The 27,919-nt window shown below is 37.0% G+C and overlaps 1 protein-coding gene across 6 annotated transcripts in view; it reads left to right on the forward strand.

The window, feature by feature from the left end:
* AKAP9 (A-kinase anchoring protein 9) overlaps window positions 1-27,919 on the forward strand; it is a 121,505-nt gene that overhangs the window by 89,441 nt on the left and 4,145 nt on the right. For 4 of the 6 annotated variants that reach the window (XM_063324811.1, XM_063324814.1, XM_063324815.1 and 1 more), the window contains 23 exons: window positions 117-155; window positions 1,370-1,602; window positions 3,380-3,499; window positions 6,441-6,617; window positions 6,759-6,863; window positions 7,299-7,451; window positions 7,713-7,892; window positions 11,246-12,334; window positions 13,392-13,538; window positions 13,922-14,425; window positions 14,837-14,900; window positions 15,599-15,717; window positions 16,502-16,693; window positions 17,602-17,790; window positions 18,436-18,580; window positions 19,304-19,523; window positions 20,609-20,759; window positions 21,513-22,181; window positions 23,893-24,098; window positions 24,910-25,018; window positions 25,899-26,084; window positions 26,743-26,943; window positions 27,341-27,573. In XM_063324811.1, coding sequence (XP_063180881.1) covers window positions 117-155; window positions 1,370-1,602; window positions 3,380-3,499; window positions 6,441-6,617; window positions 6,759-6,863; window positions 7,299-7,451; window positions 7,713-7,892; window positions 11,246-12,334; window positions 13,392-13,538; window positions 13,922-14,425; window positions 14,837-14,900; window positions 15,599-15,717; window positions 16,502-16,693; window positions 17,602-17,790; window positions 18,436-18,580; window positions 19,304-19,523; window positions 20,609-20,759; window positions 21,513-22,181; window positions 23,893-24,098; window positions 24,910-25,018; window positions 25,899-26,084; window positions 26,743-26,943; window positions 27,341-27,573 — 5,431 coding nt within the window. The remainder of the gene's footprint in view (window positions 1-116; window positions 156-1,369; window positions 1,603-3,379; window positions 3,500-6,440; window positions 6,618-6,758; window positions 6,864-7,298; window positions 7,452-7,712; window positions 7,893-11,245; window positions 12,335-13,391; window positions 13,539-13,921; window positions 14,426-14,836; window positions 14,901-15,598; window positions 15,718-16,501; window positions 16,694-17,601; window positions 17,791-18,435; window positions 18,581-19,303; window positions 19,524-20,608; window positions 20,760-21,512; window positions 22,182-23,892; window positions 24,099-24,909; window positions 25,019-25,898; window positions 26,085-26,742; window positions 26,944-27,340; window positions 27,574-27,919) is intronic. The other 2 variants (XM_063324812.1, XM_063324816.1) reach the window with 1 other exon arrangement.

Genomic DNA, 27,919 nt, shown 5'->3' on the forward strand with positions numbered 1-27,919 from the left:
TGCCATATCTATCTTTGGCTTCATTTTCTCTTACATTGTTGCACCACAAGAAAACTATAGCTGGCATGTAAATTACTTTGCTTCTTTTTTTGTTTTCTCTCTCTCTATTCTCCTAGGCCTAGTAGATGCTGCAGTCGATGCAGCTTCCCAAGCAGGTGTGTTTGTATGTTGCATGGCCAATCTGTAATTGGGTGGAAGACTTACACATACTGACGTTGTTAATCAGGATTATTGGGCTTCTGGCTTACTGACATTACTTGTAATTCTTACTGGCCTGCAGCTTTGATGTTGCATTTCATGCTCAGTTTTACATTCCACTAACAACATTTCTTATCATTTCTAAGCATAATAAGCAAATTCATTAATAACCATCATCTTATTCACCTGTGAATTACAGATACTTAGATGGTATTGGAAGGATATTTTTGTAGCCTTTTCTTTTTCTTTTTATTTCCAAATACAGTTGAGTCATTCATTATGATAACTAAACACTGTATTATATGGATATATAATGGTTACCTAGAAATGAGAATTGGTTAAATATGATGTAAGATGATGGTGCCTAAAGGATCTTTCTTCTATAGTGAAAGTAAATTGTATTGTTTCTGTCTATATATCAATCATATTTTAAAGATTCTCCAAATGTAATTGCACTTTACGGTTTGGATTTTACCTCAAGGGATTTGTACGGTTAGGTAATATGTACTTCAATGGGCTGTGGCTTAAGAGTCTTAATAGAGTGGTTTGGGGCTTTACTATATATGCTTGCCAGCCTTTTCATGAGGACTCAAAATTGAACGTCCACGCAGACACTGACTGACTTTACAAAGCTCCAGTTACAGGTCAGTAATTTCCCTCTCTGTCTGCCCGGCAACCTCACTGAGTCTTTCAGTATTTCCTTCAAATTATTTATCACACATGATGAAGACTGGGAGTGGATTGATTTTACTGACACTAGGGATGAGAAGAAGGTTGGGTTTTCTGTACTTCATTGTTAACCTCAGGGCTAGGTTAACCTGCTGAGTCTAGCTGTAGTTTGAACTCATGCATTTTCTTTTCTTTTCAATTCTGCAAAGATCTTTTAATTTATATGAAACTCAAACAGGGAGGTGGTCTGATGCATCTTCGCTGTCAGTCCTCTGAAGACTAACTAAAGGATAGTAATTTTAGTATGAATTTGTTTTAGTGGTAATCTTGATTATTTCTTAGAAGAAAATACTTTTTCAAAAAAAGAAAAATAGTAAAAACCCAAACCAGTTCACATCCTTCTGCAGAGTTCAGCATGGATACCTTGGGGAGTGGTTTTGCTTCATAACATTACTAACTATTCATATCTAAAAGTAGTGTGTGATGCTTTTATTAAAACCAGAATTGCTGGAGGAAACAGAAAAGCTAATGAAAGAAAAAATTGAAGTACAGCGTCAAGCTGAAAAAGAGTATGATGACCTTCAGAAGCAAGTGAAAGTCTTGGAAATAGACTTGGAAGAACAGGTCAATCGTTTCATAGAGCTGGAGCAAGAAAAAAATGCAGAACTGATGGACTTACGGCAGCAAAACCAGGCTTTGGAGAAGCAACTCGAAAAAACAAGAAAATTTCTAGATGTAAGTATGGTAAAATGCTGGTTTCATGAAGTTGGGTGGGCACCTGTACTGAGGTTTGGTTCAGCAAGAAATGCTAGGTTTTTTTCGGATTTTGAGCAAACATAAAGCAGCACACAATAGTTACAATGTTACAGGTTCCAGCCCAAGAATTTAGTATTTTTAAAGTTGAAAATTCATTTGAGATGCTTGCTTAGGACTGCCCTGTATTTCTAAGTGTAACTTAGGAGGCTTCTTAAATGTTTAAGATAACGGGGAAATTCTAAAACTAATGAAGAAAAGTAAATTTTTGTGACCTTCGTTTTTAACAGTTTGTGGAATTTCCATGTTTTTCAATAGAATCTGTTAGAATTAAGTCAGCTTTATTTGTACTTGGAAATTGAAAGCATAATTTCTCTAAGTTTCTTCTATAGACTTCCTTTACAGTATCCAAAAATCTACCTCCAGATCCTAAGCTACACCTTTCAGCCAGTTAGATTATATGTGTATTTGTACACATTCACAGTGGTAGCTGCCTCTATTGTACTCAAATTCTTCCTGCCCCAGGCTTTCTCTGCAATTTTGTTTTAGACTCTACCCCATTTTCGTCAAACACCATCTTCCCCACCTTCTTCTTTTCCCATTTTACTCCTAATAAGTGTCCTGTGCTGCTGTTGGGAGAAAACTATTATTTCTGTGCCTTCTTAATTAATTCTCTGGCTGACAGCAGTAGGGTGGAATGATTTTTTACATAATAAATATAACACCCGGTGGCACCTTCTCCGCATAATCTGTTACTTCGCATTATTGAAGGAGAGATCTTTCCAGATACTTCTTGGCACAAATAGGTTTGCTTTATTTCATTTTCCACAGTTACAAGATTATTTTTCTCCCTGAAACTAGTGTGTCATAATAGGACAAGGTTCGGAAGTAAAAATTCCTATTACAAGTCATAAATGCATTATGGTTTAGGATTATCAATAGCATGACCCGGAGAGTTACAGACTACTGAGATGAGTAGCTGTTTGTCATAGCAGCGTTAGATTCTGCCGTTCCCTTGAAACAGCAGGTGAAGTTTTAAAATCTGCAACTTGCAAATGTTGAAGTTTTATTCTGGTTTGTTGAATTTTTGTGAAATATTTTGTTGCTAGACAGAAGCTTTCCTCTTTGTATCAGGTACTTCAGCTAGTTTATTTTAATGCATCTGATAAGGTTTTTCTGTTTAACAAAGTGGCATTTAAAGGTGATGCTTCACTGGATGCTACCAGTGTGCATTATTTCCTATATAAAGATGAGCTTCCCAAATGTCAGACTGGGGTAAAACAACTGAAACTGGTCAAAAGCAAAACTGAAATGCAGAATTTATAATTTATTATTTTAGTGTTGGCTCCTCATCAGTATTAACACAAAGTTAATTTCTATTCTTAATTTCTGTTTATGCTACATATATCAAAGACGAACATTAGGAAAGAAAATCATAACATATTGCCTTAATATAACTTGTGTGGTGTACCTGGAATAGAAGAAACAACAGTCATTTTTGTGAAATAATTGGATGTATCTATGCTGTCCTAATTTTTTAACAAAAAAATGTTAAATTTGTTGCCCCAAATGATGAAAGAAGTTTTTGTTAATGGAAGTAGCTAGAGATTTTGCTACCTTAAAAATACTGACGTACTGTTACCAGCCTCACATAAGAAGTAAGAAATAGTAATATTTAATTAAAAATTAGTAAAGTAAAAGTAAAATTTAAATAGTTTTTACATTAAATGGTGCATCCACATAATTTCTTAACTTTCAGGAGCAAGCAATTGACCGAGAGCACGAGAGAGACGTTTTCCAGCAAGAGATACAGAAGCTGGAACAACAGCTTAAGATTCCACAAAGGATTCAACCTGTCAACGAACATCAAACCAGAGAGGTAACACATTTTATTACTTTTACTCAATGAATATAAATGACACGTTGACAGCTGTTAAGATATTGTAATGAAGGTATTTTATGGTGTATCTAACCTGCATCCGTTTACAAGCAGGCAGGTAAATGCCTTTAGACGAAGGGTAAGGTGTTGGGGGAAAGTGGTGAAACTGTGTTTTGGGGTTATTTTAGGCTGGTTGGTTGGTTGTTTTTAGTAGTAGACATACAGACACTTCATGACTTTCAAAAAGGCTCATTAATATAACTTAATTTAGAAAATGCACTGTTTTCAAAAGCCTGTGGAAACATTCAGGAGTACGTTAGCATTTTCACATGTTCTTAGGTTGTTTGGTGACATCCTGTTTATAGCACAGGTACAGAAAACCGCAGGAATTGCGTTACCAAAGTTTCTTGTCTGAGATGTAGCAGCGCTCTCTGTGTACACCTCTGCTTCCCCAGGAAAAGTCTGTCTCCACTGAAACAAATGTAGTGGCTGTAGAGCAGCAGCTCAAGGAAGTCACAGAAAACTCTGAGGCCCAGCAAAATCAAGAAAAGTGGCAGCGGTGCGAATGCTGAAGCTTTTGTTAGTCAATTAAATTGCATATTTATTTTTTTTGTGGGTTTTCTTGTGTCTTGCTTTTTGAGCAAGGCTGACATTTTTGCGTGATCGTCTTGCCTGATTTTCAGTCTTCAGCTTCTTATTAGGTTGCACTGCGATTTTCAAATGAAACGCCTTACTGAGGTAGTTCAGTTGCTGTAATTCAATTCTTAAATATTAGCAATCTATATTATATAGTTTAGGACCATAGACAGTAATAGAACGTAAATTGATATATGTGAAATGTAAGCTGTCAAAATATGTACTTATAATTCTCAGATTGAGAGGTGTATTTCTTAATAAAAATATATTTTAATAAAAAGGTTTGTAGGGAATCTCACAGTCAAAGTATTCAGTCAGTACTATGTGCTATGGCTGTCATCAGCTGCTGTGAACAATTAGTCTTCTGCAATTAGCCGGGTGTGCGTTAACCAACGTATACGGAGCAATTCTGCATCTGTCTCCTTCTATTGCAAAGTGTGTGCACGCTCCTGTCCTCTTGACACATTCCACAGATGGAGGAGACTTTTTAGCATAATTAGTTTTCCTGAATCCACGATGTTCATTTTGAGTTCATTTCGTTATGTGTCTGTTCATAATTTGGGGCATGGGTAGCATGTGAATTCCTAGTTAAAATTCTCACAGTAAAAAAAAAAATTAAAATCTCCCAAGAAAAAAAATTCAAATTTGATAGCAGAATAAAAATTGCCCTGTTTTTCTGTACAGAAACTATATGTAAAATATATAGAAATACATATAGAAACTATATGTAAAAATCGTCCTGATTCATATGCACATATACACATATGTGTATACTCCAAGGTGGCAGATATGTTACAACAGAAATTTAAAACATACTTTAAGATCAAAGACAGCTGTAACTGTGATTAAAATTCTGGGATTTGTGTTAGATGCTTTTAAATTAGAATTTTTTAGTAGGCAGAAAGATAGTGTCTACAAGCACCACAGGTGTAGCAGCTATTTTAGAGCTGAGTGGCATTGAATGCTATACGTTTATAGACAGAATTTCCAGTATTGTATTAGATTTAAATTTAATTTTTAGCAAATGAGGCACATAGTCTTACTATCTAGTATATTTTGATGTCACAGTGTTCGTTTGAATATTTCATAAATATGCATTTTTTTTTATTAGTTCTCATGATTTTCTGAGATAGGTGCTTTACTTTTTCATAGTTGCACGGTTTTTGAAACACTCTTCTGCTTTGCCTGAATGCCATGAGCACTTTCTGTTGATAACTTCATTTCTTTTTTTACTGTTGTTTCAAATTACTCTGTCAACTTATTCCAGGGAAGGTTGTCGTAAAGAGTCTGCTCTAGACTTGATTTTTCTTTTTCCATTTCTCTCTCAGGACTTTTCTGTGGTCACTTCAGACTTTGATGTTACTCATGGATGGATAACGTCAATAATACCATCCTGTCAGCTTTATGTTCTGGTCCTCTTCTCTCCTATCTATTGAAATGCTTTGAGTCTTCTACCTTTTGGCTACATCGTAACTTCCTAATTGTAAATACTGAAATCAGTTTCTTGAGTGGGACAAACGTTACTTTCCATGTCTCTTAGTATAACTAAGGTCTTATCTGTGCATCAGGCCTAATACCGTGGATTTGTTACACATTTTCTTATCTGTAATTTTGATTAATCATTTCTGAAATACTGCTAAAACTGGGATCATGCCTGTCTCACTACTTCAGTTACTCTTTCAATATGTTGTTTCTGAGCCACAAATGTCTGAACTACGTGATTCGGAAGGCTTTATTTGGATGCTTTATCTCCTATAGAAAGTGAAATTGTATCATCCATCACATCTATTTGGTCCCATTTAACAAACACAGCAAGAAGACAAAGCTTCCTGTTTCTCAAGATTGATGTGTAGCAATTCTCTTCAATGTTGAAGACCCAGTGAGTTTTAGGATATGTCTGTATGTCAGATTTTTAGAACCTCAAAGGTGCAAATAGGGTCTTGACCTTAGGGTCAAGACATTCCATCCGTAGATGTTAAAGGTATCTTTTTAGTGGGCTGCATAGGGATGCCGTGCTGCTTACTTTTAACTGACTAGAAAGCCTGAAGGCTTCAGAAGGACGAGGTTAGTTCTATAAAGTAGATGATATAGCACAGAACATACCACTTCTTAAAAAATGCTGTTTGTATTTGTTGGATGTAACACTGCAATATTCTAACATTCTGTTTCACCTAAAGAGTAGGAGTTTCGTTACGAGAAAAAAGAAGGATTTTTTTATCTGTCAAAAATGAGTGCTGTTGCTATTGCTAGCAAACCCTTCCAATCTCAGTACAATATATTCATCTTCCTGCCATATTGTCACCAGGTTGAACAGTTAACAAATCATCTGAAAGAAAAAACAGACAAATGCAGTGAGCTTTTGCTCGCGAAGGAGCAACTTCAGAGAGATATACAAGAACGAAATGAAGAAATTGAGAAACTAGAGTGCAGGATAAGAGAATTGGAACAAGCCTTAATCATCAGTGCAGACAACTTGCAAAAGGTATTGCCTGGTCTAAAATTATAGTGTTTTTACTATATTTTTATTTTTATTATTTTCTTGAGAATAAAACAGTATCTCTTTTTAAATTTCTTTATTATTATTATGTACATAAAGTAACTAATTTATAATGTATATTTAAAGGTGGAGGAAAGGAAACAGTTTGGCACCATCATAGTAAAGGGAGAATTACCTCTTGAAATACAACTGCAAGCTGAACGAGAAGCTGTGGACAGAAAGGAAAAGGAGGTAAAATACCTGTGAGATTGTCCATGTTTCCACTTATATTTTGGTTTGTCAGTTTTTGCTTTCTGTTGAGTTTCGTGAACTATACAGGTGAAAATTTTTTAGCAGGTCAGAGAGACAGCAGTCCAAATTCCTTTAAAATTCTCTTGTGAGCCATGATAATTGCTATTATTGTCTGTGTTAATGCTTATGACTTACAACAGTGTTCCTGGAATCAAAATTCAGCCTAATTAAGAAAAACTTCATAGTGATTTCGGCTGATTTTTAGTGGGTTTGAAAATTTCATTTAATTTTAGGACTCAGAATGTCACCGAGTACCCGTTCTTTTGTTTGTGCTTACCAAACCAGTTTACTGTAGGCATTGCAGTTGAAAATTATGACATTTAATTTTTGGTATGGCTATCTACTCCTTTTCTACCATTTGTTTTGGAAATATAGGTCACGAACCTTGAGGAACAACTGGAGCAGTTTCGAGAGGAGCTAGAAAATAAAAATGAAGAAGTTCAGCAATTGCACATGCAACTGGAAATTCAACGAAAGGAGTCCACTACACACTTGCAAGAACTTGAACAAGAGAACAAATTATTTAAGGTAACTGTGTAACAAAGAAGCCTAGAGCTTTATTCTCCCTCCTCCCCAGAAATAAATTCTTGGAAAAAGCGAAGAAGCCAAATTCTTTCTCTTTTTCAAGCATTCCACCGTTCAATTTGCAAAATACAAAAAAAGTTCATGTAATTACTTCTCATTCCATGCAATTTGTTTATTTTAATTCCTATGTCTTAAATACTCAGACAAGAATATGCAGAAAATGTTATGTACAACTGTAACATGGTTTGGGGTTTTTTTTGCTAGGATGAAATGGAAATACTGGGACTAGCTATCCAGAAGTCTGAAGATGCCACCATAAAGGACCATCATTTAGTGGCTGGGAGGCTCGCTCACATCATGCAAGAAAAGGAGCAGGAGATAGATCATCTTCATGAACAAATTGCAAAACTGCAGCAGCAACTTGAAGTCACAACTGACAACAAAGTACGTACTTTCAAAATCTTTTTCAGAGTCCTACTTTGTGTTGCAAGCTGTTTAGAGGAAAAAAAAAACCAAACCCTCCATCCCTCCACCAATTACATTATCTTCTATTGCTGCCTTAATTTAAAAATGCAAATACTTCAGTTTGATGCAACGCTTTAACCCTAATCTGTTTTTCCTTTTTTGTGTCTTTTTTTTTATGAAGCATACTTTTTGCTTGCTTTCTTTTTATTATTCTGCCTTATTTCTGCTTGGGTTTTTGTCTTAAATTCTTCTTCATTCCTTTTTCTTCTAATACTTCGTAAGATTTAATAGTATGTAAGTACCTGAATTCAGTCTTAACGTTTGTTCCACCATCTTCCCTACAATGACTTATTTTCAGCGTTATGTTTCAGTGACACCTGCTGGATCGTCTTGGATTTTACAGGGTTTTTTAGCAGTTGAACTTTTCTGCTCCATGAGCTTGTGCAAATACTGTCTTATCATACCAATATTGGCAACATCTTTAATCCAGTTTGAAGCATGGTGGACATGCAAACAAAATGCTGTGTTTTATTAGAAACGTAAAGCAAGCAAGCAAGCAAGAAGCAGATTCATCTTTCTCTTATTCGCTGAGATTTGACACCTGTAGCTTTCTGTTATTTTTCAATTATGTGCATTTATGATAATGAGCTTCATCTTCTTCTGGCTCACTTCCATTTTATACAGATATAATGCATTTGATTTCAACAGAAATACTACTTATTTTGCATTGATATGAGTGCCAGAAGAAACAGGCTGCAGGTCTCTCCTTTTTTCTAGGAAGAAAATTGGATCTTTTCAGTTTTCATAAAATTGTATCTTTTCAGCAACAATTCTGCATTCTGAACATTTTAAACATGAAAATTCATTAGTCATAAGCTTTGTCCTCAAACCAAATATTATTCATTAAGATAAGACTAGAAGTTCTCTTTATCCCTCAGTAGCTGATTGAACATTTAAGGTAACGTTCTACTAGGACATATTGAATCCACTGAAATAGAGCTCTGACCGAGCTGGGTAATTTCACTGAGTTTTTATGTGTGACGTTTAGTTATAATGAACCTCAGTGAATAATGACAAAACTTTGAATTGGATTTAGGAAAGATCATACTTCAAGAATCCAGAACAGTTCTGCTCTATACGATGACCACAGCAATAGGGTTACATTACTTACCTTGAGAAAAATACACAGTATTCAGGTATAATTCATTTTAATGATTGGTTCTTCTCCTGTTATATGAAGTTTAATTTCCTTAATTTCATCCTCTTACTCAATTATGTTTTCCAGGACATTAAATGATTACTCTGCTTGGTTGCGAGATCAGTATTAAATATGAATAGATTGTTCTTAGGTTAATCCCTTTCCTAATCCCATCGACATCTTCATCCCACTAAGTGCTTTTCTTTTAATTGCTGTATTTGCCTTTTATGGTCCTGGACTCCATTATGTTATGAAGAACAGAAGCTGTTATGCTGACTTGATAGCAGTCACCAGGATCACTGTTCTTTTCTTCTGAAAGTCAATAACTTGTTCACATTTTCATTAGTGTTTTTCAGCTTCCTCTAGTCTCTGTGGATTTTAAAAAATCAGTTCTTGGTTGGCAAATCAGCTCTTCTCATTTATATGGTCACATGTTTCATTTATTCTTGTCTGTATTATAATTATTAAAAAGCCATCTTAATATTCTATTTAACTAAACCTAACAAAGTCTTGAGAGGTAAAGGGAGAAAAGCACAGCTATTTTAGTAATAAATTTAGTCATCTTCCTTCTCTTCGTCTTTTTTTTCCCTCCGTATTTCTAAAAGGCCCTTCTAGAGTTCTTACCTATTTTAGGTGCCATAACTGATTTTTTTTTTTATAATATCCCTTTCTGAATATTCTTGACGGATTTCCTCCTGCCTTTTTTCATTTGCAGTGTAGAAGCACCGTTCATTTTGGATCTCCAGACTTTCCTTTAAGAAAATATAGCCAGTTTTTGTTTCTTACTACTTATAGTCTGGTCTATCTTTATTTTGACTTTGTAAAGGACTTTTTGTCGCTCTTCTACATTCAAATGAGAATTTGCTCCCAATTTGCTTGCAATTTAGCAAGCAGGGGTTTTTTTAATGAATTTTCAACAACTTACTCTACTGAAACCTGATAACGTGTCTTATTCCTTTAGATAAGCCTTTTTATATATTTAATTTAGTGTTTGTTAACACCAGTCATTCCAGATCTTGTGTTTACTCATTCATTTCTTGTTAGAAGCTGATATAAGATGCCTTTTCTTTTTTCTGCATCATAGTCATCACCCTCATATTTGCTCAGTTACATCCTTTTATGAATTTCTCGCAATTTTGAGCCCCTTATACAGCCTGTAGTTTTAAGTGTCTTTAGCACTAATCTAGGAAGGTATGACTCTCACTGTCTTGATGTCTTCATCAGTCTCTCTTCGAACTGTGTTTGGATAATCATATACATTTTTAAATAAATACTTCTACAATTTTATCTCTCTTTACTTTCATTTAAACTACAGCACAAATTAATAACTGTGCTATGGGTAGTGTTTGCCCTGTGTGGTTTTGTGCACATCTGCCGATGCGTATGCACATACACAGCCAAACACATATTTAGGTTTGTGCTAGGAAATGTCAGAGTCAACTGATAGGTGTTTCCTGTGGTCTCAGACTAAAAAGCGTGTTATAATGGTGTTTTTCAACACGTTTAATTAAAGGCCTGTTTGCATTTAAAGTGCATATCGATCTTCATTGGCTGTGTCATATATAAATCTATTTGACCATCTGAATGAACGGTGCTTTTGCATGATGAGCACAGTATGTGTCTCACCTAACTGAACATATCTGGCATGTATATGGTAAGCTTGAGGATCCAGTGCCTTTTCTTGAAAAGGAAATTCTGCATGTAATGTGATGCAGGATAATTTATCTGTAAGTTTAAAGTTTCATAAGTCCTTGGAATTCTATTTTAATTTTTAATAAGAAGGGCAAGACAGATCTTTAGACCAAACTGTTGGGGAAAAAGTATTGTGAAAACTTAAACTTCAGTGTTTCATATATCTGTGAATATTATGAATGCTTTTACTTCATTTAATACTTTCACGCCTATTTTGCAGTTCATTAAGTTCACAGGTTACTTTGTCAGTCCTGTGTGAAGATATCCTGATTCTCCTAAAACTTTACAAGAGACCTTCCATTAAGAAGCTCACCGAGGAAATACTTTCTTTTACAAGATGTTTCAGTGTGTGATTAAACTGTTGCTGTGACGTCCAGGAGAAAAAATATCTGAGGGTTTAATAGTTACCCATCGTGAAGTTATTTTGTTCTATTGTTTTCAGGTTATTGAAGAGCAAAATGAGCATATACAGGAGCTTGAAGCCCAGATAGAATGTCTGAAAAGTGATCAAGAACGTGTGAAGAAAAAAAATTACGAGGAAGTAGAGCAGTTGAATGATGTAATTGATAAGCTTCAGCAGGAACTGGCAAATATTGAACAAAAAGTACCTGCAGACATTGCTGCTTTTCAAGAAGATGCTGACAGTCTGAAACACACACTTGAGACCGTTCTGGCAGAAAAAGAAGCTTTGGAGAAGCAAGTAGAAAACATGAATGTAGAGTCATCTCGAACAAAGAGTGAGCTTGAGGAAACAACCTTAAAAATGAACCAGCTAAAGCAAGAAATAAGTATGTTAAAAAAAGAGCACGAAAGAATAACAGAGAAGTATAAGCATGTACTGATGAAAGGTGATAGGGAAAAAACAGAAGACAGGAGCAATGGGAAAGCCGAAAAAGTGGAAGAAGGCTCATGTGAGAAGATAGAGCTGCTAGATCAAACCCAGTGTAGGTCTTCAGATGAAAATACAAGAGTCACCATTAGCATGATGGAGGAGCAGCTGCAGCAACTCCACACATGCATTAAGGAAAAGGATTCAGAACTGTGCCAGTCCTACAATGAAATAAAAGACCTGAAAGAGCAAGGCAAAGCTGAAAGAGAAATGCTTAAAAAGAGGATATTAGAACTAGAAAAGGCACTAGTGGAAAAAGTTGCTGCTGCTCTTGTGAGTCAGGTTCAGCTGAATGCAGTTCAAGAGCAAAGTAAACTGATGCAGGAAATTCAGGAACCTTCAAAATGTGCGGAGGAAGCAAGCAAGGGTGCCCAAACAGAGGGTTTGAGTAACAGAACTGAAAATGAGATGGAATCAAAAATATCACTCTTAACACAGAGGCTTAGTGAGATGGAGGACCAACTGGCAACAGTAAATCATAACTTGGAGCTAGAAAAAGAAAATGTAAAAATTGCACAAAAGGAAGCTAAAGTGAAAGAAGAGAGACTCTTAGAACTTCAGCAATTACTAGAAGAGGTTAAAGAAAAACACAAAGGAGAGATTGAGAAATACATTAAGCAAAAAGAAATGCAGACATATCAGGTAATTAGATGCCATTTACTTTTGGCTTGTTTTCACTAAAATCAATTGTTCTATGTAAACTATAATAAATGAAACACTTGTAATGAGACTAGTGATAGGAATACTGTGCTGTGTGGGGTAGATCTTCATTTCTCTATTATTTCTAGAGTTACAAAGAGAAGGATATTATCTTAGGTGAACTCCGCTATCAATTTCTGTTTTGCATTAAAAGCACCTTGCCTTTTCATGAATGTAGGGTGATTTTGAATTTTGAAGATGTACTTTCTTATTCTTACTTTGGACTGACATAGAATGGAGTGAATTACACTTTTACATGGCATGGTGGTAGAAAGATAAAAATTAAGATGATAAAAACAATCTGAGAGAAGGCTCAGAACGATAAGGGCGCGATAGCAATTTGTGTGTACAGTTGGGGGGAGGTGTTGATGTTTGTTCACATATGCTTTCATTTTGGTTTACTTGTGCTTGCTTTCCTGCCTCGATTCCAAAGGTATTTCCCATCAGTAGTTTTTACCATTATACTTTTGTCCTGTTTTCCGTACACCACTGGTTATGTTGAATCTGAATTTAAAGCCTTCGAAGTGCTTCATAGCCCAAACATGGGCTTGACTGCTGAAACTCTTAAGTTCAGAGACATCATGGAACCCAGTGACGGACAAGAAAAGGTTCTAAGACCTTTAACCAGATGCAGATTGAATTAATGTCGTAAATATCTTGTCAATTCAGTAATATTATCAGACTTCATTTCCTACTCTCTGTTGACCTTCCTCCCTGTGCTTTCTGCATGGCGTAGCCAAGTTCTGCTTGCAGTTCAGTAAACTGTAAGAAGCCAGTCTTTCCTCCCACACTGAGCCAACTTGTGGGAGTTAATCTAGGAAAACGATCTTTCCATCTTAATTTTTGCAGGCTGTGTTAATCCAAATAACATGTGTTTGTTGTCCCCTATAGTCTTTACTTTTGTGACTTTAGTAAATTGGTGTGGAAGTGATCAGTGCTGTTAATACCTGATTCTTAGTAAGATTCTTCACCGTTCTCTGTATCTTGTATTGCCACGTAGGTAGCAGCACAACCCATGGAAATTCAAAACGAAAACGTGCTTATTAATGAACTTGAACTAGAGAAAGTTAAAGAAGAGGCAGCTGCTGCTAAGGAAGAACTGAACAGTTACAGAGAAAAGGCAGAAAAACTTCAGCAAGAACTAGCAGTAAGAACATGATTGTTCCATAATGTATTTAAAGCAAATGATTATACAGGACCTAATGTGCAAATATGCGTGCTGTAGTTGTTTGGGTTTTTTTTAATCTTGTACTGAGAATGCCATTAAGAAAAACAGTCACACAGATTGTCACTGGAGCAGAGCTGATGCTGTAGACCACATCTTCATTTGTTGCCATAGTTTTACAGTCCACTCTAGTGGAACAGTGGATCTAGAGCTGTATTTCTTAGGAGGTAGTATTTGTTGCCATGTGTCTTACCTGCTTTAAAAGAGGACTAACTGACCTCTAATGGTATAGAGTGTTGTTTGGGGGTTAGACGTCTTTCTTAAGTATTTGGAAGGACTGCAATTCAGATTCTCCGTATTTGCAGGTAAAAGAAGCAAGTCTGATGCATCTTCAGGAGGAACTGTGCAAAGTCAAAGAGAACCTAGTTCAAGCAGAAGAGAGGTTTGCAAGCTACGTGAGAAAGGACAAGGAAAAGTCAAAAACTGAAAGGAAAAAGGATGCAGAAATATCGTGTGATTTGTCAACCAGTGAGTCTACTCTAATTAGAAAAAGCTCATCATCGCAAACAGACAGGACTGCGGAAACCAACAGCTGTATCCAAACTTCACCAGTCCTAGTTAAAAATGCAGAAATCCAAATTGATTTGCAAAATGGATGTTCTTCAGAAGAGATTGCAGAGATCATAAGAGAATTTACTGAAAAAATTGACCAAATGCAAGAACTCCACGCTGCTGAAATCATGGACATGGAGACAAGGCATATCTCTGAATCTGAAGCATTAAAGAGAGAGAAGTTTGTTGCAGTGCAAGTATTGACTGAAGAATGTAATACTTTAAAGGAAGTCATAGAAACTCTACGAGCTAAAGAGGTATGTATCCTACTTTATATTCATTGAACTACTTCAGTTCGTGGTTTTGCTCCTCCTACAGAAATTCCCATTTAAAGTCTGTTAAAGTGTGAACCACCATATGTTTAGTATAAAGCTAAGTGTTCTGATGTTTCCACAGCCTAGGGAGAGATTGTCAGCCCCTTCCTCAGCAATTAAACTTTTGGAGTGTGCTCAGCTATGGGATGCTTCCTTGAACCTGTCCTGCTCTGTGAAGTGGGACAGGTGTAGATCACCCTCTTGAACACCATCTTTGTCCTCTCCATTTTGATTACCTTGATTGGAGGGGAAACTAAACAAAGAGGCTCGTATTGTTTCAGGCGCCTCAGAATTAGCTCCCTTATTGTGAGTGGGTCAAATTAAAGGTTTGATTGTTCTCTTTTCCAAATATAGGGAATTCCAGTTTCTGGATTAGCACGTTCTCCACCGTATCAAGCTAGAGACGGAGGTTCTAGTGGTAAGAAACTTGTTTTTATAGATTTCAAACAGCATTATAAATTAAATCTGCTCTTTTAATATTAAGTTTAGCATTAAAGAGTTTGTGTTCTAAGAAATAAAAACGACTGCTCCCCAGATTAAAGCAGAAGCCTGTCGCACTAAGAGAAGGTGCTGAGTATTATGAGTATGAGTAATGTCTATTAATTTGCTACAGATGGAAAATGTCTAGAGTGGAGATAGGTTGAGTTGGGGCATCAGATGCTAATTTTTTTCTTCCCGCTAGATTTCCTATGCTCTTCTTACATTATCTCTTCACTGTAGCTTCATCATCTCTTGACAGAATTTGAAGGTACAGCTCCCTAGCAGTGCAAGATGATGGCAGGTACTGACTTCTACAAGAGCAATAAAAATTATTAAAATGATTGCTCTCATAGGCAAAGGCTAAGCATATTAAGCAAGGGTCATTTGGCAGAAGTGCTTGTGCAAAGAGTTGTTTCTCTTTTAGAACTAAACTAGGATTTTTAAGTTTGAAGTTTTGGACGGGTTTTTAGTTTTGTTTTGCTGTTACTGCTTTGAACAGGTAGTCTCTAGGCTTAGAATCAACTCTGGTGACATGCAACCACCTGTTACAACAACAGACAAAAATATTTTTTGATGCCTGTTCTTCAAAGTTTCACAGTAATCCAGCTTTCATGTTTTTCTCTCCTTTTATTTTAGACTCTAGTTCAGACTGGAGTCAAGGAATGTATCTTGCGCAGACCCAGGGATCTGACACGATATCTGAAGGAATAGACGAAGGTGAAACTTCAACAGATTTACTTCCAAAAAAAATTAAGGTAAACCAGAACTGATCATTTTTATTATGGAACAAGAGTGATACTAACAAAAGCTTAGATTAGCTGCTGCTTGATTAGTGAAAAGAGAGCTGTTTAGATAAGCTTTAGTGTCGGCTATTTAAATACATTTAAAAATATTTCTGATAAATGATGTGCATTTTTGCCTGTTAAATTAGGTTAAATACGAGTTTTGCAACTGTAGACTTGTTCTCAATTATGATTATGAGAAATAGCACTATTAATTATAATTTATTGTATTAATGATAACGTAGTGATCATATGTTACTTTTTTAAAGATTCTGTTATAGGTGTAGAATAATATATATTGTGAAAGTAAACTAATGTGTTTATTATAAACAGTAATAGTATCATGCTTTTAATTACATTAAAAAAAAAAAAGGCAAGTCTTTTGCAACAAAGTCCTTGCATCTAGCTTAATAGTAATTGCAAAAATCACCTGGAAGCTTCCCAGGACTTTGTTTTTAAAATGTCAGATTTCCATCAGCAATTATTTTAAAATTTAAGTATTGATTTGACAGATGAACTTTGGGAATTTTCATTTGAAACTGAGGAAAAATACATTTAGTGAATATCTGCTGTTTGGCACATGTATAGAACTGGGTGGCACTTCTGTCTTTGATATGAGGAAGCATAAATAGTTTCCTTATGCTGATCAATTTAGAAGTACCAGTATTCCAATATGTATGAAATAAGATTGTTATTGTTACTGTTGTTATTAGAACTGGCATTACTGATTTCTTTTTGTATTTATTTGTATTATTAGGGTTTGCTGAGAGCAGTCCATCATGAAGGCATACAGGTGCTGTCTCTCACTGAATTTCCATATGGTGAGAGAGAGATGCCACCTCTTAAGCAAGAGTCAGAATCTTGGCTTGAGGAAAGGAAAGCTTTTCTAAGCACCATTTCATCTTTGAAAGACATCATTGCAAAACTGCAACTTCATAGAGAAGCTGAGGTATAAATACTACCATAGAATTCTATCTAAATAAAAAATAAAGTATGATAACCTTATAAGGCACATTCACAATTCAGGTTTAAATGCTCTAATTATACTGCTACAAGGCAGAAGATTTCAGAAATATGCAAATAAAACTGCGCGTCTCACTTTCTGGTATTAAAATACATCCTAAATTACAGCTTGCATTTGTTCTTCTGTGCATTCATAGCTTTTGACTGTATAGATCCGCCTTTTAAAAGTAATTCTATTTGGAAAGCCTCTTTCCAGTAGCCAATAAAGTAGATTTTTTTAACGTTATTTATTAGTGTAGTAGAACTTGGATGCTATTAAAAAGATACTGCAGTGAGAGAAAAGAGGGGGGAAATTGTTTAGAATGTAACACAATTTTACTCATTAATCTGTTAAAACTTATTAGGACTTGCCCGTCTAATTACCCCAATTAGACCTTTGGATGTACGTAGGTAGCTTCAATTACTTCTGCATTTACCTTAGCATGCGAAATGGGGGGATTAACTTTATATCATTATAAAATTAAAGCTGCTTCATACCATAAAGCTACCACATAGCTCTGTGAGAGTCCAGGAACATACATGTTAAGTCGTAAAAATTAGAAGGATGGTGTGATACAGTAACATAAATGATAACTACACAGGGCTAAGTTTTCAGTTACAAAAAGCTAAATTGCTTCTATCTAAAACAGAAATAAAAGTTTAGCATTTGTGCACGCAGAAGAAATCATAAGTGTACAATAAACACATCCTTTTGTATGAATGAATGTTATGTAGCTATTGAGTAAGAAAAGCTCGATATTCCAGTGAAAACACACACTTTACATAAAATGATAATGACCAGTCTTGATGTAATCTTTGAATTCTGCTGTTTAAATTGTTTTTATACCACTGTAGATTTGTGCAAGTACCGAATCTCCTGAAGGCGTCTCAGACTGGCGGGGAGAACTTCTGCATGCTATTCAGCAGCTTTTTGTGAGAGAACAAAACGTTCTTCTTGCTGCGTTTCAAACCGAACTTGCAGAACTGGGCATGAGAGATGCAGTGACATTGATGAATCAGTTAGAGCACAGACTACAAGAGCAGGTAATATAAAACATACTTTAGTCAAAGTGTGTTTGTCTACATGAGATTTTAATTTTTAACTTCTAAATCCATTTAAAAATAGTTGCATCAATAGTGGTTTTGACAGTGTAAGGGTGAAAACAAAGACTTGCAGGAAGAGGAGGTGTCTTTAAAACGAAAAACTGACGTGGTGCGGGAAAGAGATTTTTGGGTGCACAAGCTATAGAGGAAATACAGCCTTCAGAGATCAATTTGAATTAAACATAGTTGTCCTGAGCTTGATTTCATTAAGTTAATTAGAATTATGTTACACTGTCTAAAAGGTAGCTTGTATATGTGAAGTAAGCTGTAAGGGGAGGAAGTGATAAGGCTGCTATGGGACAAAGAGAGATCAGTTATCTCCTCTGGAAGATGGAAGGATTAGTGAGGAAAATTACTATTTGCCTTAAAACTGGTAACTCTTTTGATTCTCTAGTTTTGATGCCTAGTAGAGAAATAAAAAAATAACAACCAGATCTTCCCAATATTACAATATTGACTTAATTATGACTTAATTGAAAATGTTTGGAATATATATGCACTATGAATGTATAAGCAAATATAATATCCACACCATAGATACTCTAATAAAATCTGGAAGTTTACTTTTAAATATGTTTCTAATAGGCTACTAACCAGAGAGCAGCAATGGACTCTCTTCAGAGCGCAGACAGAAGAAGTTTGCTGATGGAGATTCAAGTGTTACATGCTCAGATGAACAGTAAGAAAAATAATCCAAAGAGAGAACAAGAGATGGATTCAAAAAGCCAAGGTGACTTATATGTCTATTTCCAAATGCTTTCATGGCAATGCTCATAACGTTGTAGGTGAAAAAATACTGACTTTCTTTGCTCTCTGTTTTTTTGATGCATACTTTTAATCTTTTTCAATCTCATTGGACTGATTTTGCAAAACTTAAGATACAGTCTGTGTTTTTTATGACTTGTATCAAATTGAAAGTGATACAACGTTATTTCAATTGCTACAAAAATCAGGCTTGTATTTTGAGGTTATTTCCATGTAAGCGCTCCAGTTTTTAGGTTCACAGCTTTGAAATTAGCTGAGTTGGATAGTCAGTCATAATGAGCAAACTAAGAAGCAATTAGAATGAACAACAAAAAGTTCAGAGAATATATACTTTGAAATTAAGTAAATGCACACTGTCCGTGTTTTGTCTCAGAAATTTGGTCACGATATACATACATGCCTAACTTCAGTTATGTTAGTCATAATCCAAATGGTACGTATTGATATGGTTGCGCACATAGCCTTTTAAAGAAGTTTAAGAGTTGAAGTGATTTATTGGGAAGTATGAAAGGTATTCCAGTAAAAAAGGCATGGGTTTGCTTTCGCTCCTCTGTTGAAATAATAGATTATTTAAAAAATCACTGAGTGATGGCCTTGTGGTCATTCTCTGTGCTAGGGGAAACTTTACCCAAATAGTTGGTATTGTTTGTTTAGTAAGTAATTTCCATATTAATGGTACTCTCATTAGAAATGCTGGAGTATAATATGCAGCAGAAGCAGTCACAGATACTGGAGATGCAAGTGGAGCTCCGGAGTGTGAAGGACAGAGCAACTGAGCTTCAGGAACAGCTGAATTCAGAGAGAATGATGGGTGCTGAGCTGAAGAATGAACTGGCACAAGCCAAACTAGAGCTTGAAACAACCCTTAAAGCACAGCACAAGCACTTCAAGGACCTAGAAACCATCAGGTGCGGCTTTCAGTGCCAACCTTTCTGTGTTGACAGTGAAGATGGTCTTTTCTGTGTTGTCTCAAATCATAATACTGATTTTGTTAAGGAACTTGATCTCATGAAATGTAAATGCTTCTCAGTGTTTCTGTAAAACATCTGACAAAAAATAGACTTCTGTTCCATTTGCCAGAAAATGTAATTCTATAGCTTAAGAAGATCTGGTTCATAATTTGATTTAATAATTTATTAATATCAATTTTCTTTTTAAATTTTGACACAATAGACGACTGCATACAAGGTAGTAAGTACATCATATTTATTAAAGGTTTTTCTGCTTCTAAAACTGAACACGGAGAAAAAAACTGCAGAGTTAAGATGAGTTTGCAAGTGCTTCTGTATGAAATTCTAGTGTTGCTTTGGCATGGTCAACTGCAAAGGTAACGAGCCAAATATTTGGCGGTCAAGAAAGCCATTATTATTTGTGCCTTTACCTGATGGGTGTGCACATGTTCAGTATCTTAATGTGGAGCTCAGAGATAACAAATTAAGATAGAGTTTAAGTTGGTATTATTTTATAGATTACCTTGTAGCCTTTGTAGACCATCAGGACCACGATTCTTTTGCAAATTGATAGAAAATTGGTTTGCAAAAACAATGAAAATTCAGGGCATTGAGTTGTGGGGTTTTTTTGTTTTGTTTTGTTTTGTTTTTTTTTTTTTTTTTAAATTATTCCTCCCCGAAGATACATGTGTCCCCTTTGAGACACATGGCAGGAAGATACATTTCCCCTGCGTTCTTTCAGATTTTGGGCAGTGACTGGATTAAGAGGAACACTAGCTGCCTCTGAGCCACCAATTAATGAGAAATGGCAGCTGCAAAGTTACCAAGATGGGCACACTTTTTGTCATTTTTGAGCTATGCAACTCTTTTTTTTTTTTTATTTTTGAGTTACTCTTGTTTTTCTCAATAGGCTTCTCACTGTTAACTCTACTACATGAGCACTGTTTTCAGTGCACAAGATGGAATAAATATCAAGTAACTGATATCACTGTGATAGGATTAGAGCCATTGTCTAATCTAAAGGTTACCCATTTCTCTTTTAGGACTGAAGTTAAAGAAAAAGCAGCTGAGCTAGACATCCTCAAGGATACCATGGCCAGCGAACAGAAAAAATCGAGAGAGTTGCAGTGGGCTTTGGAAAAGGAAAAAGCTAAAATGGAACGCAATGAGGAAAGAGGAAGAGAAGAGCTTGAGGTATTCCATAATCCCAAATGGCCTGGAACATCAGGGAGCACACCAATATTCTTTTGGTTAACATTTCATCTCAGCTTACATTTTTGTCCAATGTGTGCTGCATGTTCTGTCTTCAACAGCGGTGTTATATCATCTGGAGCAGAAGAAAGATGTATAGAAGCTGTGTGGCAAAGAGAGGAAAAGGCTTGATGCAAATTCCATTTAAATCAATACGAGTTTTACAACTGCACTTGTCAGGTCCAAGATGAAAGGATTCTGTTTTGTAGAATAGCCCTCATATGTTCAAAAGGACAGGACGCTGCTAACATGGTACTTCTACAGTATCTGATAAAGTGAGGGAGAGAGCAGGTATCCTACTTACAAGTATTAAGACAAAAAACCCAATCACTTTAACAGCATAGATTTATTTACATCTTGGAATCTTAACTTGCAAAATCACTATCACAGTTTTAGAAAGTAAAAGCAGCTAGTTATCTTCAACTTCAGAACTACGGCTGTTTGTAGCTCATTAAAAAGCATATTACAAATATTCTTCTTTTATGAGAAGATCTGATTTTAGAATAAAGACATCTGTAATATATTTTAATATCAGATGTGACCGCAGCATTCAGAGTATTGTTGCATTAATTGTGAATAATAAACTCTGTTAAAAGCAATGTGCGTAGAGGTAGCATATTTGCAATTTGTAGAAGATAATGGAAAGTATAAATAAATGGCTTTAGTCATTTCTTTTCTTCTGTTTTCTTATGGAAGGATTTAAAATTTTCCCTTGAAGATCAAAAACAAAAGAACTTGCAGTTAAGTAAACTTTTGGAGCAAGAGAAACAGCTGTCAACTGATCTGCAACAGAAAATTGAATCCCAAGAAGCACTCAGTGCTGCCCAGCTGTCACGTGAACGAGGCCGTAATTCTGAGTTGCAGGTGCTTCTTGAATCAGAGAAGGTTCGAGCTCTCGAAATAAGCAGTGCCCTAGAAAGGGAAAAAGAGCTATGTGCTCAGCTTCAAAGTGCTGAAGATAAGGGGCAAGCTGGAACACCTAATCCATCTGAGGAATTACTTAAAGAGCTACAGAAACAAATGGATGAAAAACATGACCGTATAGTGGAGTTAGTAAGTGAGATGGAGAAGTATAAACTGGAATCTGTGCAAGTGAGACAGCAAATGGAAAAAGAAAGGCAGATCCAGAGGAAAGCGTTGCAAGCAGAACAAGATGCTAACATAATAGCACAGAAGAAACTCCATGAACTGGAGTCCAAAGTAGAAGACCTTCAGTGGCAACTCGGAGAAAAGAAGCAAGAAGTTCATAAATTAGGGAACGAAACAAAGAAGCTGCAGGAAATAATCCAGGAACTACAGAAAAAAGAGCAGGAGAATGAAGGAAGAAAGGAAGCCGAAAGGACACCCAGCCACAATCCAAATGAGGTATAGTAGGTCTGAGAGCAATGTGTAATACTGAACTGTGCAATTTAGCTTTTAATTCTTTTGTTCAGTTAGCATCGTGTGTCGCTGTGCCTTTAGTCAATCTATAAAATAGCCTACAGATTACAAAACACAGGCACCAGGGAAAGGGAAAGCATTCCAGTTTTGCTACCTAAAATTATTCACGCACATCTGAGAATGAAGCTGTGGAGATGTGCGAGGAGGAGCGTGAGTAGGGGAACTGCATCCGAATGTATTCACACACTTTGTGTCTCGGTATAGGCGAAGAATATTCCCTGCAGCCAGTTGCAGGAATGAGCTATTCCTACTCAGGAATGCTCCAGGTCACTGCTCTTCATCTTTGGTTCATAAACCATAAGTGGTGTTTATGACGTTTAAAAATGATCTCCCAACGACTTCAATAATTTAATGAGTAAGTAATCAAAGAAGCATGTGCATAAATATGTGTCTGTTAGCAAACAAAATAGAAGGAAGAAATCAAGGTAAAAAATTAATTTCAGAATTTAGCCTAATTTTTAGATGGATGAAGGTTGGAACCACGCTTGCCTGTAAATTTTCCTCTCTCATAAAAGGTTTGGGAAGTTTTTAAATATTTTAAAATTACTTCTAAAACTCTAGAGACTTCCTTGTAAGAGGTAAGTGTTGTTGAGTGAGTGATTTGTGAATGGTCCCAGAGAGGGTTGACAGGAGACGTGCCTCTTTGCCGACCATGTTTTTGCCCATCCTGCCATCATTCCGTGCTTTTTGGCAGCTGTCTGTCTGTGGAGTCAGAAGGAAATTGTTCTCTTCATCTAATTTGGTTACTGTTTTTAATCTTTTGAAGCGTTGGAAACTACCCACAGCTGGAGGCAGGATGTTGAGTGTGTTGATAACTGTGATAGCGTCAGCCTTCCTGCCACCCTCAGTTTGTGCACCTTGCTCTTCTGCTCAGAGGTGACTGCCAGCACTGTGGTCAACGAAGAGTCTTCCCTTTGGATCAGTTTGGCAGTGGCTGTTGGAGCTCTTTCCCCCTCTCAGCAGCAGACAGTATGATCTGCTTTCCAGGATCTGCCTGGAGTTTCAAATAACAAACCTTTTGCTGCTTCCCATGACATTTACAACACGCTGCTTTTTTCCATTGGTACCACACCGTGGTCAGATATCCAAAGGCACAGCTGTAGACTCAGGTTTTCTTGGGAGGGCTTAGCAGTTCTTCCGTGGCCAGTGTCAGGCCAGTGAGGGTGAGGGACACGTGTTCAGTGGATTGCTTCACTTGTGGCACCATCAGTGGTATGGTGGCCTGTGACCGGGGACTGACTTCCATGACCGTGGTGCGGTTTTCCAGTCCTGTTCCTCTGACTATGAATCGGTCACTGAAACACATGGGCACAGTTGCCCAAATTCCGTGCACAGCTGGTAAAGGAGCTGCTGGCGGAAGAAACATAAAGGCTGGGTGGCTTCTTGTCAGCTGAGTTTGTTGGATGGATCCACACTGTCGCTGTACGATTGCTGGATCTTAGTCACGAGAGGCATCACGCTGTACCATTCACAAATAGTGGTTTAGTGGTACACTACAACAGTAGTGTAGTCACACTGTACTCCTTTCTGTGTCCGAATTGGTTATTTTCTTCAATTTATGACTGTGTTTCAGAATCAAAGTTTTACGTTTTAAAGCATGCATTATATACATATAAAAATACATATTTTTATACAGACTGCCTGGGACACGCCCAATGAGAGAACAAGGAATTGGGTTCTCCAGCAAAAAATGGAAGGAGCGGAGACCAATGAATCGACCTACCCCACGCTGACGGGAGGAGGAGATCTCTCTGCTGCTACCGAAATTCTGGAAAATGTCAGACAGAAGCTGCAAAACGCATCTCCAAAGCTGAAGCAGTTGGCTCGGAAAGCTGCTAGCAGGTTAGGCCAGGCTTCAGCTACTCGGTTTGGTAATGGCAACCAGCGAGATAATATATTGGGTTTTAATCATAATGCACAGACTGCAGACCTAACTCATTTTAGGGCTGTTGTAGTTTTATAATATGCTGTTACTTTGTAAGTTACAGCAAAACTGTCTCTTGTCTCTGAAAAGGGATAAGGCTTATTTGGGTGTGGTGTAGGTAGATCATTTTAAAACAATTTAGGAATTAAATAATTCACTGTATAAGTGGACGAATATGGGGATTATTGCTGTGGATCATCCCCCTTGCTCCCCTCAGAAAAAAAATGGTATTTTATGGTCAAGTGAAACTGATCTTGATTCTTATTTTCTCGGGTTACTATCTTCTTAAGAAAAAAAAAATAGCATGGTACCAAGTCCTTTGGAAGTTTGAATCTGTTTTTATGTTGCTGTGATGGTGAGTTAATATGAAACATTTATTCTGGAACATTTGGGCAAAGTGGAATGCATTATATCTTGAAAATACCACTAAGATTTTCCTCACATGGATTGAACAAATTTGTGGGAAGCAGAACCACATTTTTAAATGAGCTTCGTGTAGAACATCCTCTTCTCAAACTGAGTGGAAACTGCTCTCTGCAAATTCTTTCTAAAATCGAGCCAAATTAATTCAGAGTCACTGAACAGTCTTGAAAACATTGCCGTGTCTCCTGAAAGTGTGCTGAAGTGATTTGCTGAACGCCCAGTGCGTATGGATCGATGGGAAGTCCTGCCAGCCTGGCTGGTGGTGCCAGACTGTACCCGCTGTTGAAGCTGTCGCTTTTGTTTCAGATTACAGTTTGAAACAGCAGATGATCAAGACTTCACTGCGATACAGAATGCCATTGAAGAAGTTATTTCAGAGCTGCAAAAACTGCCCGGATTGTCCTGTCTGGAAGAGGTGAGAGTGCAATGCTGGAACTTTGGTGGGGGAGTTTGCATGACGAGCTGTGAGCGGAAACCAGCACGGAGCTGTTAAGTCTGTACTTAGCCAGGTCTGTACTTTAGAGAGGAAAATCTGCTCCAGTGAGGATGCTAATTTGGAGTTGGTGAAGTGTTAAAAAAAAAAACCTTCCCTTTCACTTTTTCAATTTTAATTACCTTAAAAGTGAATTTTCAACTTTTGAATTAAATCTTTTCCAGTTTAATGATAAATTTTTGAATCTCATGGCTTTTTCTTTAAAAAAAGGTATTTTCCTTTCAGCAGTATTTCTGCAACTGAGGAAAGTTTGCTCACCGCTTCCTGGTATTAAAATCAACACTTAATATTTACTATATTGTGTTGACACAACACATTTACTTAAACTGCCCTGTATTTACCAAAGGAAAGGCAGTCAAAGACTGAGTAGTGTGCACCTGTGTAAAAAATTAAATGAGGTAATCTGTTACAAAGACTTCAGCAATATTTGATTTTAACTGAGCTTGGCTCGGTCCTTACCTGCATTTTAAGCAAGTATTTGCAACATGACTCGAAAACAGCTTTGGGGCTTTGCTTTTCATCTAAGTTAGAGAAATCTAGACATAGTAGAAAAGCTTCGCAGATTGTTACAGCTGGTACAGTTGACCTTGCGTGAAAATATTCTGCTGTGTTATACAGGTTAAGCGTAGAAGAGAAAGTCACATTACTTTATAGTTTACGTGTACATGCATGTTTTCTTTATATAAGTTACTACGAACTTATTGTCATTATCTACAGAAGTTTTTCACTGTAAGCCTGGTATTTTCAAGTTGGCAACTTGGATCTAATACAAGTTGTGTTTGGTTTTCTTTCTTCCTTCTAGCTGAAGCTTGTGCTGCCACCAGGGACTCCGTCTAGCTCATTGACCGAGAGGCTGCTGAGACAAAACGCTGAGCTGACGGGCTTTGTCAGCAGGCTGAGCGAAGAAAAGAATAATTTGAGGAACGCTGTTATGAAACTGGAGGAAGAACTGAGGAGATACCAGCACAGACAACCTTCTGGAGACTACGTATGTCTTCCGTGGCGCTGATAATGATGATGTGTATATATAGGCATAAGGGGGAGCGGTCTGTCTTTCTTGGCTTCCCTCCTGCAGAGTAAATGGGTGTGAGTTATTCTTGTCCTGTGCTCAGCATGCATTGACTCGCTCTATTTACTGGAAACTTTGCGATTTTACCCAGCTTCCTTTTGTTAACTACTCTTTTATTTTAAATCCCATGGACTTCTCATTTTGATCTGTGTCTCATCACTGTGATGAGTAGCAAATGGATTCAGATAGCTTCAAGATCGTGAAGCCAGTATGGTCCAATGAGAGGGATTTTCTTCGGAGAACCTGTATTTTTCTAGGACATTGATCAGGCTCCTAAACTCGCCACCTGAGGTGTTAGGATGCAAGGGCAGCCTTGGAAGTGTTCAAGGCCAGGCTGGATGGGGCTTTGAGCAACATGGTCTAGTGGGAGGTGTCCCTGCCCAGGGCAGGGGGGTTGGAGCTAGACGATCTTTAGGGTCCCTTCCAACCCAAACCAGTCTGTGATTCTGTGAAATCCAGTCGGCGGGTCGTTTTCTCTCAGTAATGTTATGAGCTCTCCACCCGACCAATGACTAGAATGACATAGCTCAAGCTTTTCCAAACTCTGTCGTTCAAATTCATTTTCTCTCATCTTCAGTCTTCTAGACACTCATCGGATGTTGGAGTTAATATCGATTCCCTTGTTGCCTCTGAGAAGGAAATTTGGAACAGGGAAAAGCTGTCACTGCAGAAATCTTTGAAGCAAGCCGATGCAGAACTCTCCAAGCTGAGAGCAGAGCTCAGGAGCGAAGCGTTCCTCAGAGAACTGGGGTCAGATTCTGAAAATGCTGTTTTAAGGGTAAGAAGACTTTGTTGCCCACACACTAACTACAGCCACTTTTTTCATTTTGATTTGGGCCTATTTTTCATTGTGTTCACTGTACTTGTTCTAAGTAAACGGATATTAATTTGGTTTCAAAATGTTCATCCTCAGATACCTGACTTAGTTTTTTCTCTCTAAGAACGATACGTAAGCACATATTTTGTCCTTTCATGGTGCTCTATTTCTTGCTCCTCAGGTCATCCTCAAATTATGAAGCTACATTTTACAAGTGTGTGCAGTAGTGCAGTCTTCTCCATGATAGCAAGAAATGAATAATCACAGAAATGCTGTAAGAGTAATGATGTCAAAAGTCTTAGAACTGTGATAGTTCTTGGAGCTTATGGGTTGTTTCTGTTGTTTTCTCTTGTTGTAGAGAATTTATGGCAAATACCTACGAGCAGAGAGCTTTCGGAAAGCTCTCATATATCAGAAAAAATACTTGCTGCTGTTACTAGGCGGGTTCCAGGAGTGTGAAGAAGCCACGCTGGCCCTCATTGCACGGATGGGTGGGCAGCCTTCCTACACAGACCTGGAAATCATCACGCATCATTCAAAAGGTTTTACAAGATTTCGCTCTGCAGTCAGGGTGTCCATCGCTATTTCAAGGTAAACTGGAGGACGTTAGATTTTGAACAGATATGCCTGCGGTTTATTGTATATATTTCTAGCTCTCTAGTGGCATCTAGAACTTGTCATGTTCCATCCTGTTTAAATTGTACGTTTTTGGGAGTCGTGAATATAGTAGATACCGTGTAGGGTGACAAGTTGAGCGGAGCATAGGTAAAATCTGGAATAGGAATAAGCAGTCAGATTGTAGTTGAAAATGGCTCTGCATTTGATAATCAATCAAAGATGGAGTGTATCGGGTAAAAGTCGTAACATTAGAAAAAAACCAAAACAATTCTAGGATATGCACGTATTTACAAAGGTATTTTCTGCAACTTAATTTCCT

Source organism: Chroicocephalus ridibundus, chromosome 2, assembly GCF_963924245.1.
Source record: "Chroicocephalus ridibundus chromosome 2, bChrRid1.1, whole genome shotgun sequence".
Classification (NCBI taxonomy): domain Eukaryota; kingdom Metazoa; phylum Chordata; class Aves; order Charadriiformes; family Laridae; genus Chroicocephalus; species Chroicocephalus ridibundus.